The 17617-nt window shown below is 38.0% G+C and overlaps 1 protein-coding gene across 2 annotated transcripts in view; it reads right to left on the bottom strand.

Annotated features, from left to right (window-relative positions):
- NEBL (nebulette) overlaps window positions 1-17617 on the bottom strand; it is a 389368-nt gene that overhangs the window by 21182 nt on the left and 350569 nt on the right. Inside the window, exons 21-26 of one of the 2 annotated variants that reach the window (XM_011997676.1) lie at window positions 16302-16394; window positions 14320-14412; window positions 12636-12740; window positions 11484-11655; window positions 8730-8822; window positions 7442-7591 (exon numbers count right to left, since the gene is read on the bottom strand). In XM_011997676.1, the coding sequence (XP_011853066.1) occupies window positions 7442-7591; window positions 8730-8822; window positions 11484-11655; window positions 12636-12740; window positions 14320-14412; window positions 16302-16394 (706 nt within the window). The remainder of the gene's footprint in view (window positions 1-7441; window positions 7592-8729; window positions 8823-11483; window positions 11656-12635; window positions 12741-14319; window positions 14413-16301; window positions 16395-17617) is intronic. The other variant, XM_011997677.1, reaches the window with a different exon arrangement.

Raw genomic sequence — 17617 nt, 5'->3', positions numbered from 1 at the left:
CTATACCAAGTTCCCAATGTGCTATGCTCTCTCTCATCTGCCCTTTTCCTGCCTAGAACATTCCTTTCCCATTTCTCTACTTGGCTATCTCTCTCTCTCTCTTTTTATTTTATTTTATTTTATTTATTTATTTATTTATTTATTTATTTTTGAGACACGGTCTTACTCTGTCACCCAGGTTGGAGTGCAGTGGTGTGATCTCAGCTCAGTGCAACCTCCACCTCCTGGGTTCAAGCAATTCTCATGTCTTAGCCTCCTGAGTAGCTGTGATTACAGGTGCTTGCCATGACAACCAGGTAATTTTTGTATTTTTAGTAGAGAAGGGTTTTTGCCATGTTGGCCAGGCTAGTCTCGAACTCCTGACCTCAAGTAACCTGCTTGTCTTGGCCTCCCAAAGTGCTGGAATTACAGGCATAAGTTACCATGCCTGGCCTTTACTTGGCTATTTCTAACCCTATGCAATACTCCACAATGTTTTCCTGAGCGCAATGGTTTTACGCAACTGGTTCACCCACCAGAATGTGAGTTCTCTGAAAACAGTAACTGTTTATTGTATTTTTGTGTTCCCAGTATCTCATGCATACGAGATACAAGATAAATGTTTGGTGACTGAGCAGATGGAGTCATGGGTACCAGTAAAACACCAGGGCAATTGGCTGCACAATTGGTGCACTGCCCTCTTGAAAATGCTATGGACAATAAACTGAGAGTTCCAGAATGTACTGAGGCATCTCTTGCAGCTCTTGAATACATATTACATGGGATGAAATGCTGGAAGTACAGCCTGGCGAGGGTGGGTTAAACTGCCACAAAATTCGAAACTCACTTTCAGTCAGTTAAGGCAGGACTAGGGCATCCCCACAGGATTCTCTCACAGCAAAATGGGAAAGGTCATGAGGTTGGAAAGCTGAAAATGTCTATTTTGAAAAGTGCATCTGTTTTTCATTCCCCATCATACTCCCATATCCTTTTATGTTTTCCAGAGGAAAACAGAAACACATAGTATACCTGAAGCAAAACTGAACACAAGTTCAAATCGAGGCAGGTAAACACCAGGTGACATTGCAAGCACACGCCAGTATTTGCGATACCAGAAAACTGCAAGTCAAGGAAAACCAAAGAAACACAAAGTAATACCGGAAAGCAGATATACATTGCAGGCAATGAAATAGAGGCAAACACAAAGATCAAAGGAAACCTCCCAGTGAAATAAGCTGAAATCATCAGGATCCTTTCCACTAAAGGAGCTGTGTGTCAAATAAAATATAAGTTAAGCGAATCTAATACCAAAAGGCAGTGAAGATAATTTCAAGTAATACTATTCATGAATCAAAACAAAATTGGGTAAAGGTTAAATAAAAACCTCTGTTCTTAAATCAAAGTAATACAGTAGAGATGTAAAATGAAAAAGCTTTGGTAATTTAATACATTGGGAAGTAGACTGAAAAGTAAAGAAAGTCCAAAATAATCATATAAGAAAAGAAAATACTGAACAAAGTAAGATGGGAAAATACCACGGGAAACAGATAACCAAAATGATGACAAAAACTGAAAGGAGAAGGCTCACATATTAATGCCCATGAAAACCAAATGTGAATGGTGAAAACCTTGTACTTTTGCCTTAACGAAATGAGTTGATTGTTCAACCCTTTGTCCTAACAATCAGAACTTCCTCTAACTCGAAAGAAGGAACAAAACCTGTGACTCTCATAACTGCCCAACTACTTAATTCATAAAGTAAAACAGACCCCTTTCAGAACATAAACACAATCTTACACATAGAAAGAAGAGAAAGAAAAAAAGTTTATTTAGGCCACTTAGCTGAGGAAATATAAAATATCTGCTTCTTGTTCTGCGCCATTCTTACCACAGATGCAAAATTTAAGCCTAATAAGGTTAAATGACCTCTTTGATAACCCAGACCAAGTTGTGAGAGCATTGGGACTTAAGTCCAATGTCTCGTCCTCCAGTTCAGGGTTCCGGCCACCACAGGACACCACTGCCACACACCCCACTCCGACCGCAGGGAGACAGCCAAATATTAAAGGACATTTTTCTGGGACATAACACATTTTATCATGTAAATTACAGCTAGACAGGAGGAATAAATTCTAGCGTTCTATAGCACTGTAGGATGACTATAGTTAACAAGAATATATTATGTAGTTTCAAATAGCTAGAAGAAGGATGTTTAATGTTCCCAATACAAAGAAATGATAAATGTTCAAGATGATGAATATGCTAATTACCACATTCTGATTACTATATGGTGTATATATCAAAACATTCCTTGGAACTTCATGCATATGTACAATATTATTTATCCATTGAAACATTAAAAAAGAAAAATCAATCCTTAAAATAGTCCCTTATAGCAGTGGTATTGGGAAGATGATCTTGAACCAAAATATTTTAACTACATTTTGTTTTTAAAAGTAAATAAAATAAATTCAAAAGAATCAACAACATCCAGAAGAAAAATAGCATTTCTAAATATTTATAAACATTTCCTTTCTTCATCTTACCCCTAACTAGTATTGTTATAAAATTCTTTTCAATTTCTAGGATGGAATTTAAACAAATGCATATGATGGACTGTTACTGTTAAAAGCACTAACAATTTTCATCGCTCTACTTTTTATAGTCAATCAGCACCTTCTCACCAGAGCCCAGCAGAGCACACATTTCAAAGGGGACCCTAAATTTCAAAGCCACTGAGAAATCATGGAAACTTCTTTCCTTCTGTACCAGGAAAAAAAAAAAAATACTGAGAATGCTTCCACTTCAGAGTATTTTTTCAGCTATGCTTTAATGCCATCGAAACATATCAAAACATCACCAAAAATGTAAGAATCTTCTTGAAAGCCTTCCCAAAGAGAATTTTATTTTATAAAAATAATTATACTTACATATATTTATGCATGTGGTCCTCATTTTTAAAATATTCATTTGGCCATTTTATCCCCTCTCCAAATAGTTGCTGAATGCTTATTCTAAGAGCCAGAGATAGAACAGTCAACAAAACAGCTAATATCTCTGATCTTGCTGGGCTTGCAGACTGAGCCAAATAAATAAATCAATATATAATATCTGAAGTGGTACCAGGTGGTATGAAGGAAAAAATGCAGAGAAAAAAGACGGTCAGGAAAGGGGTGCTCTTTTTTCTCTAGTAGTTAGAGAGGGAGTCACCTGAGCATTGGACATTCAATCCAAAATATGTACTCATTAGAGCACTTCAAGCAGTAGCCCAAACAATTCCATACAAAGTTCCCCTAGCAATCATCCTCCTGTTAGTTCTCTAGATAAGTGGATCATTTGCTTTATCAACCCTCATCACCATACAAGGGTTCACATGACTAACCCTACCATTATGGCCTCTAGCTGTAAGATGATTTATTTCAACATTAGCAGAAACTAACCGAGCACCGTTCCACTTAAGAGAGGGTGAATCAGAATTAGTCTTGGGCTCCAATGTTGAATATGCTGCAGGCCCACTGAAACATAAAGAAAAATGGCACTTAGCTAAGCAAATATCTGGGGTGGCAGGAGTAATCCAGGATGGGGTAACAGTGTGTGCAAAGCCCTGGGGGAAGCATTCTTGGAAAGTTTGAGTAAAGCAAAGGAACCGGAAATGGTGAGAGTGGATAGATGTACTCAGAATGGCAGAAAATTAGTTCAGAGCAGTGGCCAGGGCCCAAGATCGGACATGGGTCTTGTACACGATGATGAAAATTTGGGTTATATTCAGAATAAAATAGTAGAAGAGTGACGTGATGTCACCAGGGCTCCAAGAAGATCATTCCAGATGCCAGGTGGAGAACAGATTAGAGCAGGGAGTGGGTGGAAGATGGTGTGGTCAGAGCAGAAGCAGACAAACCAGTCAGGAGGCAACTATGATTGTCCAAATGAGAGATGACAGCGGCTGACACAAGGGTAGCAACAATGGAGGTGGAGCCAAGCACTCAGATTCTGGATATTTTTGTCATGGTCCAGCTGACAAGATTTGCCAATGAACTGGATGTGGGGTGTGAGTGGAAGACAAGAGTCAGGGGTGACTCGAAAGGGTTTGACTTCAGTAGCTGGAAAGCTGCAGTTGACACTTAGCAAACTGGGAAGCTCAAAAAGGAGATTTCTGCAGGGAAGGGGGAAGCAGAGAGGCGGTATTGAACTTAAAAGGTTTGATCTATGTCACTAATCATTTGAATACAGACATCAGGTACCAACTGGTAGAATGTGCTTTGCTTCACTTAAATTAAATTAGCATATTCCGACGTATCCTAAAATCTTTTCAAATTCATACGGCTCTTTTGTGGGCATACTGTCACTTGTGTTTATGTTACACAACTTATTGGTACATCATCACTTTTGCTTCATACCTCAGTATCTATTTTTTAAAATAGGAAATGTCCCTAAAGACAGAGCATCTTGGCCTCAAAACGGGACTGAGAACAACAGAAATTTATAAATGACTCCAAAGAGTCAACCTTTTGGCCAGGCACAGTGGCTCACGTCTATAATCCCGGCATTTTGGGAGGCTGAGGCAAGTGGATCACTTGAGGTCAGGAGTTCAAGACCAACCTGGTCAACACGGCGAAACCCCCTCTCTACTTAAAACACAAAAATCAGCCAAGTGTGGTGGCATGCACCTGCATTCCCAGCTACTCAGGAGGCTGAGGCAGGAGAATCACTTGAACCTGGAAGGCAGAGGTTGCAGTGAGCCCAGACCGTGTTACTGCACTCCAGCCTGAGTGACACAGTGAGACTCTGTCTCAAAAAAAAAAAAAAAAAAAAAGAGTCAACGTTTTCTTACAAGGCATTATTTGAGTCACTGAGTCATCGCTGCTGTCCAAAATCTCCCCACATCTTTGAAGGAGTATGAAATTCCCCCTTTAAAAAAAATATGATTATAAGTGTGTTACTCTTACTCAAATTCTAGTATAAATGCAAGAATATTTGCCTATACCTTCTTTCAATGAGACATTTTCTCATTCATTTTGGCTTAGGATAGGGTCCTCCTGCTAGAAATAATTAGAAAAGAGAAGGAATGTGGGCTCGAGAAGAAAAAGAGGTGATTAACAGCAGCAGGTTTTTACAGCCTTGGAGAAGAGAATGAAAAGAGATAAGTGAGGTGGGTGTGGTCTGCTGCTGCAGAGGGAGTAGAGGCATCCAAGCAGAGGGCCTCTGAATTCCTGATCTCTACACAGATCCATTAAGGACCTAAATCATAGACTTGGATGATGATTTCCAAACTGACCTCCAGTGTGGCCTCCTCTTCTAAACTCTAACTGTGTATGTGATGCTTCCATTTGAACATCTCAATGTTTTGTCCTATCCAATGCATGCTTCTATCCAATCAGATATTGCATGCTCTGTCCTATCAGAAACATTTTTCTCTCAAAGCCCCACAGCCTCATTAACGTACATCAGCATTGACATCCCTACTCAAACATCCCCTCCCCAAGGAAGGCTCCCCTGACATCAAGGTCAGATGCAGCTGCCCTGTTATTGTAGCCCTTATTCCTCCTCCTCACAGGCCTGATTCTGCTCATCATTATGTATTACTTGTGTAAGTGTCTGCTAAATGTCAAGGTCCCCCCAACAGCCTCTAAGCCACTTACAGCGGATGTATGTTTCTTTTGCTCACTGCTGTGTGCACTGCCAGATCTAAGCTCTTGGCCGGTGTACAAACAGCACTCAATAAACATTTGGTGACTAAATGAATGAATGATGTGCTGGGGAGACAGACGTGAAGTAAAGGGTCATTCATGAAACAAAGACTCTCTGGTACGTTGCCTTTGGGAGAGATATTAATTCCAATACGCTGAACTGAGTAACATTAAATAAGGTTGATCAACATTAGTTCTTGTATTTGCTTTGGGTTTTATTTATCTCTTTAAATATCAATATTATTTTGCATTTACAGAACCAGGAAGGACACTGAGGGGAAAAATCAGTGACCCCATGTCCAAAAAAAAGTAATCAGAGGTTGGGCATGGTGGCTCACACCTGTAATCCCAGCACTTGGGAGGCCGAGGCGGGTGGATCACTTGAGGTCAGGAGTTCCAGACCAGCATGGACAACATTGTGAAACCCCCGTCTCTATAAAAAATACAAAAGTTAGCTAGGTGTGGTAGCACACACCTGTAGACCCACCTACTCGGGAGACTGAGACACAACAATCACTTGAACCCAGGAGGTGAAGGTTGCAGTGAGCTGAGATTGTACCACTGCACTCCAGCCTGGGCAACAGAGCAAGACTCTATCAAAAAAGTAATCAGGAAGTTACTGAACCCTTCTTTAGCAATTCAGACAGACACAAAAAGGGGAGATCTTCTCATGTATATTTTACCTACAATAAAACAACTAGTTTATAATTATTTCATTAGCTACGCAGAAAGGAGACCTTTAGTAAATTTGTACCAAAGTAAAGCTAGTCTAGATTTATAATTCAAGATGTATAGAATATAATAAATGTCATTCCCATTAGTGTTTCACTGTGATGAGTGCAAAAAAACAATTATAGAGTTACAAAATCTTTCACAGCTTCATCATTGCCTCAGTCGCACCACCAAGGTTTTAAGTTGCTCAATCTCAAAATGTCCTGCCTTTGAGATTTCAACAATATGACCTTTGAGTTGAAAGGGAAATTCGGTATTGTTTTTGTTCTCATATGCTTCAGTCCTTTCCCCCTCCTTGCTGTACTAAAATATAACTGCAATGAGGTGAGGAAACATTTTAGTCTTAACCTTTAAAAACAGCTTTATAAGTAAAATTAGTTTAACATCCTAAAGAAATTCATTGAAGTTCTAGGCTTAATCCATCAGCCTGGATGCAGAAAACAGAAGATACAGGAAAAGAGTGGGTATATAAAATGGAGAGAAGATGATTAATAATCAATAGTGTTTCTCATTAGAAAAAAAAAAAAACCCTCTCATCTCCCAAGTATTATGCCCAATTTCTTTTGGCAAGATCTAACTCTGTCTGCAAGTTTACATTAATATTTAAACATATACACATTCATTGTAACCTCTTAGGCACCCCAATATTACTGTAAGATTGATTTTTTTTCTTAATGGAAATCAGATACAAACTATGCAGAACTCAAGTTTCTGCTTTGACTGTGTAGTGTGTATATTTATCACATACAACTCCTGTGAAACAGACTCAAGTAGCAAATCTCAAGACCCTTTTGTCATTACAAATCCATTGCTGTGATAATAGCGAAGTAAGACAGCGGGAAAAATAACATGCAAAAATGCAAATTAGTAGGGTTTTTTCTTTAAAAAAACAAAAGGACTATTAACTTTCCGAATTTAATTTTAAATTCTCAAACACAGCCAGGCTAGATGTTTATGCAAAGGTGAAAAGAATGTTAAAGACACTCTTGTGACACACTTAAAAAACGAATCGATCTTCTTTCTAAGCGGTGGATGTTTGATACCTCCTTCATCAGACAGTCTTGTTACCTCACTGCAGCATGAAAAGCTAGGGTAAATCTCTGAGATTTCTGACCTGTCGTCTCCGAGACCTGTACCGAAAGTACTGCTGGAATGGGATCGAGACCAATGTCGCCTACAGTGACTCGCCTTTTCTATATTGGAGGGAAAATATTTACACGTGTGATTAAGTGACTCAAAAAACAAAATCAACAAAAAAATTACTTAAAAGCTTAACAGAGAAGAAAAACAATATCTTAGTAAAGAATAACTCAAAATCTCAGCTCTAGGCACCTATTCCCAAACTTCAGCATGCATTGCATCAACTACATGAGGGACTTAACTGTCATTTTATGCTTTTTTAAGTCTCAATTTTAAAGGACAGGTAAGGGATAGGAAATTGATAAGGATTAAGAAACACTGGTAAACTAATAAATTTTTGTTAATCGTAAAGCCTGGTTTTAAAAATTCCTTTAAACTGTCACCAGGTATATAGTATTTGTTGCCTTTTCTTTATTTTTAGAAAATCAAGTGACACTGTTTGGCTAACTATATGAATGAAATTGACTATAAAAGTACTAGAATTCCTACTTTGCCTCGCGTATTCAATTCTATTCACATCAACAGTTAAATATAGAGTAGAAATCAGGGTTTAGAGCAAGATCTAAATCACATAGCTATCTATTGTTTAACATAACTGTATAACTGTCAGAGAAAATTTGAAATGTCAAATCAAGCTATCATTCATACCCCAACTATTCTTTTTTTGCCTTTAATTATGAACTTGCAATCTAAGTTAAAAGCTAACTATGCTTCCTATGTAAACTATTCATTTTATATTACATAAAATGTCAAAGAAAATTTTAAAGATACTTGAAAATTTCTTTTAAGACATTTCTGATGCCCTATAGAAAACCTTTCTACTGTTCTATATATCATTCCTTAAACCTACCTTTAAAAAATTATAACAATGTATTTCATGAAACAAATCTCCTTTTGTCTCAGCAGTTTGATGAAATCCAAATAACTGTATTTGTAAACCCAGAAATTCTATAAAAGCGTTCTTACTAATAAAAAGCTTATTAAAATGAATCTAGGACAGACTAATTAAGATATATCAAAAAGTCTTTTTGCAAGCTTTCTTTTCGTAAATGATTAATTGTATTTAAAAGTAGCATAGTATTTTTTTGGTTTGCCAAATTCTCAGCTTTAAAATTTGCATTACACAGTATAATGAACCTCTACAGTTCATAGTGGTTTCAATGTTGGGACAAAACCAAAAGTGAGCAATACCAGACAGCATATGTAGGCTTCTAGACTGAATATTGTCTTCCAGGGGATCGAGGTCGAAGACGGAGCCAGGATCTGTGCGCCAAACTTTGAGGTCTTTTGTCAAAAGGAAGAAATCAACATTCATCAAGAAGGAATTTAAAAAAAAAAAAAAAAAAAAGCCAGTTCCCAAAAGAGTCAAGACAAAGTCTGCAAAGGAGTAGATATGAAAAGCAAACATGTAACAGACAAACTCACAGTGCTGCTGACTTCAGAAGAGGATGAAAAAATACTTGCTTTCACAAGCATCTGTTAAGAAATCTTTGTAATCAGATTGAAGCGGCCTGCTCTATCCACTGAGCTGCCCTGCCAGACCTTGCTGAAGTACCTGTGACCCGTCACAGGCACACAGGAGCACATGGGGCAGCTATATGCATCCCCCACAGCACCCCCAAATCCCCAATCGCTCTTGCTCTCCACAGGCTGAAACAAGCAAAATGTTTGATTATAGCTTCTGATTCAGGACATTTGAGTAATTCATAGGAAACAATTGAGAAGTTTATGTTTAAAAAACAAAACAAAACAGAAAAACTTCCCTTCCTATAACAGAAATAAATATTTAAAATGTGGAGTGGTGGCAAGTCTAGTTTTCATTCTGAGTCTGCGAGTGCAAGCTAAGTGTATCTAATAAGATACACTTATTTAAAAAGTGTTATAAGCAAGGCACACAGCAAGGAAATATGATGAATGAAATAAGAAATAATATCAGCTTCCTGCTGTCAATGGACCCCTGCTATAGTCAGTGATCAGACTGTGCAAACCACTTTGTTCTCCTCGTATTTTAATAACTTCTGAATTCATCAGTCTCTCCAACAAAAGGGCATCAGATTTTAAAATAAGCTGTTTACTTACAGCTGTACCAACAACTGGAAAATAAAAACCTAGTTACAGACATATGGCAGAAATGGAGCTAGAGCAAAAACAATTAATTTGTAAAATGGAACTGGAAATTTGCTTGTCCGTTTTTAATTAATATTATGTAGTGCTGACCATATGCCAGGCACTATTCTCATTTGACACCTAATTAATTTAAGTTTCATACATACCATCCTCATTTTGTAGATGCGGAAACTGAGGCACAGAGAAATTGAGTAACTTGGCCAAGTTTACACAGCTCATGAGAAGTAGCAGAGCCTCCAACAAAAATAGAAGCAGCACAAATTGGCTTAACCTGAATTCCTCAGAAAATCTCTAAACGTGTATTTTCATGCCTGATACAGAAGATGGCTCATTGGAAAGTTTAATATTGGCCAATTATGGAAATCTCAATGGAAAACAGTTCTTCCCAATAATAATAAATAAACAGACTTCCGGATTGCCAAGTAAGTAAATAACTTAGAGTTATACATCTTATATTTTATAAAACAATCATAATTTCAACCTCAATGGTTTTGAGTACTGAATTCTGAAAGCCCACGGTCTAGACATTTTCATGGTTTTTAGCAACAACCTCACCATCATTCCTGACCTCTGATGTGTGCAGGGCCTGGGAGTAAACTGTACAGACTTTAGCAGTTCCACCCTAAGTGAGATAAATCAGAACCCCTGCGCTATCCCTTAAGATAGTTCCATCCACTTAGCACAAAGCAATGAAACTCTAATTTGGTGTCACATTTAATGAAAACATCACAACCCATCCATCCAACTTAATGTGATCCTTTTAAGTAATCAACTCTGGCAGATCAGCAAAGCTATCAATTGCCTACAAACATGTTTGGAATCCTTCTTCGGAAAATACTTTCAGAGTCACTTTAGTATAATCATCGAAGTTACTTAGTGCTCTGACTTTACTACACTGGTTTACCCTGTCAAATTTACACTTTCCCCACATAACTTACCTCTATGGCCTTTCACTAGTACCAAAAAATAAGCTCCTACTTTTGAAGATAAAGAAAACACTGATATTACTGAGTGGCATATACCAAAAATATTCTTTAAGTTGTATAACTGTACTACATAATTCAGAGGTTAACTGCTCTGAAGGAGACAATAGTTTTGAAATGTTGACACAGATTGAAAAATCAATAACCATCCTTCCTAGCCCTGCCTTATACTTCAGTATGATCTTTTCTGGTATCTCAGCCACCATTCAACAAATATCCTTCTAGGATTTCCCTTGACTATAAGAAACAGAGAGCAGGAATAAAAGTTTGCTCTCTTAACTGCAAGACTTTCAGATGGCTCTCAACTACTCCAGTCCAGAAATAGTATTTTTACTATTTATAGATAAGTATTTATATTTACTTATCCATAGCGCTATTACTACTATGGAATACCATCAGAACACCCCTGGCATGTCTGTCTGTGATCAAAGGACCTAAATGCAATATGGTTACTTCTGCCACTCATGCACATGATGTCAACAGAACAACACATTGACCAAGCACATGGGCTGAAGAAAAACAAAATAATTGTTCAACCATTGTGATCACTCATATCTCTGCTTCTTTGCTTAACAAGGAGGAACATTCTTAACACTAGCAAGGTATTAAAGACAGAGCTTCCAATAATAGAAAAGACTTGAGGTGATACCAGGTGAAAGCCAGAAATCCCATTACACATCGTACAAAAATACTACTTTACCTGCGGTCCGTTTTAAATTGGTACCACACCCAACATGTAATGAGGAGTCAGATGACTAAAGGGGGTAGTTCTGAAGCTAGAGCAAACACGATCTTTTCGACCACACACACCTGCCGAGAAAGGCCACCAGCTTACCAACAATGATTCCAGGTCTCCTGTCCATCTCCACGATGTGAGGGTGGACCCCTTTATAGGCAGCATCGCTGACCACCTGGGTGTTCTTCCTCACTCTCTCTGTCACCGGATCGTCCACGACAGGAGTAAAGCCTCTCCCCTTTGTTTTTTCAAAATCTTCATGGTATTTTACCTGAAAAAGGAAAAATCAACATACTGAATTTTGCTGATAGGTACCTCTTTCACAACATTTTGATTAAAGGACAGGTGTACACTGCACTGACTGCATGCAGATTGTCTACACATATGTATCTTTTCCAAATATTCCAAAACTAAAGTCTGGAACTTCAGTTTCTTAGCATCAGAAACCAAGTGCTGATATTTTCACAAAGCTTTTCATCATTACAGCTCATATCGATTTTAAATTATATGTAAAACTATATTATTAGTGAGAGGTTGTAAAAAATACATAATCTCAAATCTTGGTTACTTCCTAAAATATACTAATTTAAGTATAAATTAAATTTCCTATCTCTTAACCTTGAATATCCAATAAAGTGATATCTATCTCCAGGCAATCATTCATGAAAATGGCATTATTTAAAATTAGTTTAAAATTTTATAGGTAACGATATATACCATTTTTAATATAATTACAAAAACTTGTACCTCAAAATACATGTCCTGAAATTAGGTCCAGGAGATAGTTGTATAACTGTAAATTATACTAGAAACCACTGAATTGAACACTTTAATGGGCAAACTTTATGGCAGGTAAATTACATCTGATAACATTTTAAAAACACACATTTTTAAAAACACACTTTCAAAAATACACTTTTTAAAATATTCTTAATGACAGGCAAACAGACCAAATTTTGTCTTAGAATTAATTGGAAAGAAGTCTACACGAATGTCTTTCACACCATGAGTTTATAGTAGTCACGTTAGAAATAAAGACACACCAAAAAAAGTCACTGAGAAAAATCATTTTATTAGACTAAATATTTCCATTACATTTCAGTGTGATTAGAAATGCCCCTCCCCTAAAAGACAAGCCAGCCACGTTTCCATGCTTTGTTAGTTATCAGATTAATAGTGAAGTAATGCCATCCGTGCACTGGACCCGGCCATTCCTTAGCATGTTTTAAGAATGATTTGGTTGAACCCTACCATTGAAATATGATTTTGTGCTTCTTTAACATGTCTCATAGCAGGTGTATCTAAAATCAGACTTGGTCTACCTTTCATCTGTTTACGGTCCTGGGTATATTTTACCTGCAAAGTAAACAGCAGACATAAGACAATGATAAGAAAACACATGACATCACTTTTTTAAGCTTTAGGAAATGAGTGAAACCATATGCAACATACATGAAATTATTTTCCAGATAACTTTTCCAGTGAATTAAATTTTGTTCTAGAATAGCAACCTAAAATTTTCAAAGATCTCCTCCACTGCCTACTGCAAAATGACCTAAATCTATCAACTGAAAACAAATGTGTGAATGACCAATAGTAACTAACTATCTAGTCTGTAAATCTGGCAGGCCCGGTGGCTCATGCCTGTAATCACACCACCTTGGAAAGCTAAGGTGGGAGGATTACTTGAGGCCTGGGGTTTGAGACCAGGCTGGGCAACATAGTGAGACCCCACCCCTGCCCCCGCCCATCTCTATAGGTAAAAATTAAAAAAAAAAAAATTAGCTGGGCATGTGCCTGTAGTTCCAGCTATGTGACAGGTTAAGACACGACAGCTACTTGAGCCCAGGAATTCAAAGCTGCAATGAGCTATGATTGTGCTACTGCACTCCAGCCTGGGCAACAGAGACTGTGTCTCAAACACACACACACACACACACACACACACACACACACAAACTGGTTACCATATTTAAGTTAAACAGAGAAAATCCAAAACTATTAAATAGAACCCAAAGTTATTTTATTTCTGAATTTCCCCATTTTCTACCATAAGAGTGTTGAAAAATGCATACAACCTACTCTCTATTTCTTTTTATTTTTTTTTTCTGCTTAGGTAATAAGAAACAATGAGGAACAAATCTAGCTGTTCTTCTAAGCAGCCACAACTTAAAGGTAATTTATGTGGACAGAAATCAAGTGGACAGAAATGCTACTAGGAAGCTGTAAATTGCAAAGCCTAAACGCTGATTCTCAGGCAAACAGCTATTTAGGGTGTGCTAAGAAAAGGGCCGGTGTTCTTGACAGCTGCCCATCAGAACACTGCCATTTATGAAACTGATTAGGTGTAAGATTTGGATACTGCTTATTGTGGACCTGAGGGCATTATGGACAATTCGGAATTGAAGTCCTGATCTTCACTACGAGGAAGCACAATATTCAAATAAGATACTAATGTGCACCACTGGACTTTGGTGAGCAACTGAATTCCACATTAATTGTATTTAAGGATTATTTTCTGTAAGTTTTTAGTGGGAGTAATGATTCATCTCCTATTTTGTTTTGCAGACAGCATTTAACAATCCATGTTCAATGAAATATTTCAGTAAAATGACAGTTATTTAACGCACACATCAAAGGCTTTATCACTTTCAAAGACATGGCTAAAACAGCATGAATCGTTGTTTAAATGAATATAATTATAAAGTAAGCTTTGAACGTAACTGTTGGTCACATCTGGAAATAAAGAGTTGCAAGATAATGTAAATGTTTGCAGTGGCAGCTTTTAGAAGTCATCTGAAATAACACGTGTACTTATTGGATGTATCACAAATGTTTCTTGAAAATAAGGTTTATTTTCACAAGCAAAAGAGGACCGCAAGTAAATAATAAAAGACATTCTTTGTGATAGTCTAAAATGAAGAAAACCACTTGCCGAGCTAATATTTTCTTGATTCTTCTTCACTCTTTCCATTTCAGGAGTTACACTTAAAGCAGTAGCTCTTCCCAGATGACCTTTGTAATAAATCTATCATTTCAGAGAACAAAAAATAGAATACTATGAATCAATTCAACTAAGAGGCTTATTTATTTATTTAAGACAGGGTCTTGCTCTGTCACCCAGGCTGAAATGCAGTGGTGCAATCTCTGCTCACCACGGCCTCGACCTCCCAGGCTCAGGCAATCCTCCCACCTCAGCCTCCCAGGTACCCAGGATTACGGGCACGTGCCACCATGTCTGGCTAATTTTTGTATTTTTGTAGAGATTGAGTTTTGCCATGTTGTCCAAGCTGATCTGAAACTCCTGGGCTCAAGTGATCCACCCACCTCAGCCTCTTAAAGAGCTGGGACGAAAATCCTGAGCCACCGTGCCTGGCTCATAGTATTTATTTTAATGAGTTAGTCAAGGAAGTTTTGTAGGAGACTACAAAAAGTATTTTCAGAGGTTGAGTTGTATTTAAAATGCTGGCATCTTAAATCAATCTATTTCATTTCATCCCAGAAGAGAGTACATGTGTCCAAATCACTGTGAATGTACTCAAATACATAGGCATACCATCCGTAAAGTTGTAATAAATATTTAATCACAAAAGGAAACGAGAACAAATGTCTTCATGGATATTACTTAAAGGTAGTCACCATAGACTGGTACTATATGGTAGTGGTTTCTTAGGAATTAACTGCGGCAGAATTTTTGTAAAGATGTGTTTAAATAGGTGACTGTAGGCATCCTTAAAAAAGCCAGCATGCTTCTCACTGGTCCATTCCTTGTCTCAATAACCATGTTCCTTTTTGAGAGTAATGGAGTCACATCAAGCGTGACTCTAAATATATGGGGGAAAGACGAGCGTCTACTTCTCTAAAATATAGTTGTTAGGAAAAGTATCAATCACCTGCCTTTGCATTATAAACTGGTTAAATGACTTTAAAGGTGTGAAGAATAAAAGATTTCTTTGAACGTAATAGATTTCCAAGTTTCCTCTTCCAAAGAACCCAATCTATATGTTAATGACTTTAAAAGAGGACTTTCTTCTTGAACTGCATCCGTGAATTATTTCAATAACAGGGAATTGGAGCAGGCCACAAGTTGGTGTCCAGGTAAAAACTGCCAGCCCCTTATTAAGTGCCCCCAAAACGATCCTGCCCCACATAACCTATTCAGCCGTGCACACATTATCATTTCTTCCTAGATATTGCCCAAAAACGGAGCCATAATTGTGAGGAGTGGAAAGTGGGGCTCGGAGGGGAAGCACAAGAACAGGAATACGTGCAGGTAGAAAAGGGAGGGAAAATGTTTGTAGGGCCAGGATGCCAGAAGCTACAACTGTGGGCTTTGAGGGGACCAGAGCACCCATCAGCTAGATGGCAAGATAGAAGGGATACAAAACAACCTGTCAAAAAAAAAAGTCACCCTGGCCTGGTGGCACACACCTATAATCCCAGCACTTTGGGAGGCCAAGGCGGGCGGATGGCATGAGCTAAGGAGTTTAAGACCATAAGACCAGCCCAAACCCCGTCTCTACAAAAAATACAAAAATTAGCCAGGTGTGGCAGCATGTGCCTGTAGTCCCAGCTACTTGGGAGGCTGAGGTGGGAGGATCACTTGAATCCAGAAGGCAAAGGTTGCAGTGAGTCAAGATTGTGCCACTGCACTCCAGCCTGGGTGACAGAGCAAGACTCTGTCTCAAAAAAACAAAAAGAAAAAAGTCACCCTAGTGAGTCACTGGGAGCCCTGAGGTGGGGAACACCTGACTGTACCCACAATATCAAAGTCCCTGAAATCTTTCAAATAAGTTGTTAGTAAATGAGAACAGGACATCACTCAAGGTTATGAAAACTCTGTAAATACAATCCCTTCATTCACACGTGGACAATACATTTGATAGTGTAAGAAAAAAGTTACTAAAATGACCACACATTGCTGATGTTTTTCTGGTTTTCTTTTGCCCTCTTCAGCTCTGGTGGATCAGAAATTGCAGTTCCCCGTTGAAGTTCTCCCTTATATTTTACCTAAGGAGGATAAATAAGAACTTTAACAGATAGCAGAATGGGCTCCACTGAAATATCACAGAGGACGAGGCTCAAAATTAACACCATCTTTTTACACATTTTTTTCCATAGTTGATTACATCAACCTTCACACTTACATATACACCCACATTCCAATGGGTCTGATTTAGCAGGCACAAGTTGTTAGTGGTACTGTTTAAATATGTCTTCAATAAATGCTTTCCTCTTCAATATCAAAATTAACCATAAATTCCACAAATAAAAGTAATGGAATCATAAGGGAACGCGCTTTAAAAGAAACGCCAGAATGAAGTCCTTACAAGAGAACTCTTGTGAAGTCTATTCCCTGTCAGCCTAGAAGGCTTTTTACTGTCTTCTGACCTTGGGGCTTCCCCTTCAATAGAAGCTAAAGCTCTCTGACTCCTACCACCTCCCAGGGATAATATAAGGATAAATAGTGTTGAACCTAATTATCTCCACCCAGGAGAACTTGCTCTTACATTTTAAAGTCTTTCAAAAATATCTGTCTTGGAAAAAGAAGGCTTTTGTTTGTATTGGTGAAAGTTCAACAATATGTTCCAATTTCAGCTCTGCCCTTACTAGCTGGGTGGGGGGCTGGGGAGGAGACCAGCATATCCTCTGACCTGCCCAAGACTCAGTTTCCCACATCTACCAACCAGAGAAACAAACAGTGCTGACCTCATGGGTTTACATAGAACGTTAGCACAGGGCCCAGCACAGAGTAGAGGTACCTTGTTAACTACTTTTGTCTTATTCACAATAGACTATTGAATGATTGAAAAATATTTTCCATTTATAAGGCTCTTTGACTTGATACTATGTCTTAGAATGCCAGTCAAACCAGGTCTTCTTTTGCCCTGTTCCAATACATACTTTTTTTTCTTTTCATATTGACATCAGATCCAGTATTCTCCATTAACTGCATTTTTTTTAAGAGATTTACCAACTGAACTATGAGGTCCTTGAGGATAGAAAGTGGGTCTTATCCGTCTTTGTGTCTGGGTGACCAGGACAATGCCCAGTCAATCTGGGTACTTAATGCAGATCTCTTGAATAAGCAAACACAGCTAAGGTACAGCAACACAGTCCCAACTTTTCTGGACACACAGTTCATGCCCTTCAACATGGAAATGTGAAAAAGAACATCCAAAAATGCAGAGGGTGTAAAGCTTTTCCTTTTTAAATTTTTAGATATTTTATTA

Source organism: Mandrillus leucophaeus, unplaced genomic scaffold, assembly GCF_000951045.1.
Source record: "Mandrillus leucophaeus isolate KB7577 unplaced genomic scaffold, Mleu.le_1.0 Scaffold545, whole genome shotgun sequence".
In the NCBI taxonomy this organism is placed as follows: domain Eukaryota; kingdom Metazoa; phylum Chordata; class Mammalia; order Primates; family Cercopithecidae; genus Mandrillus; species Mandrillus leucophaeus.
The sequence above is the reverse complement of the archived record's forward strand: the minus strand, read 5'-3'. Positions and strand labels throughout refer to the sequence as shown.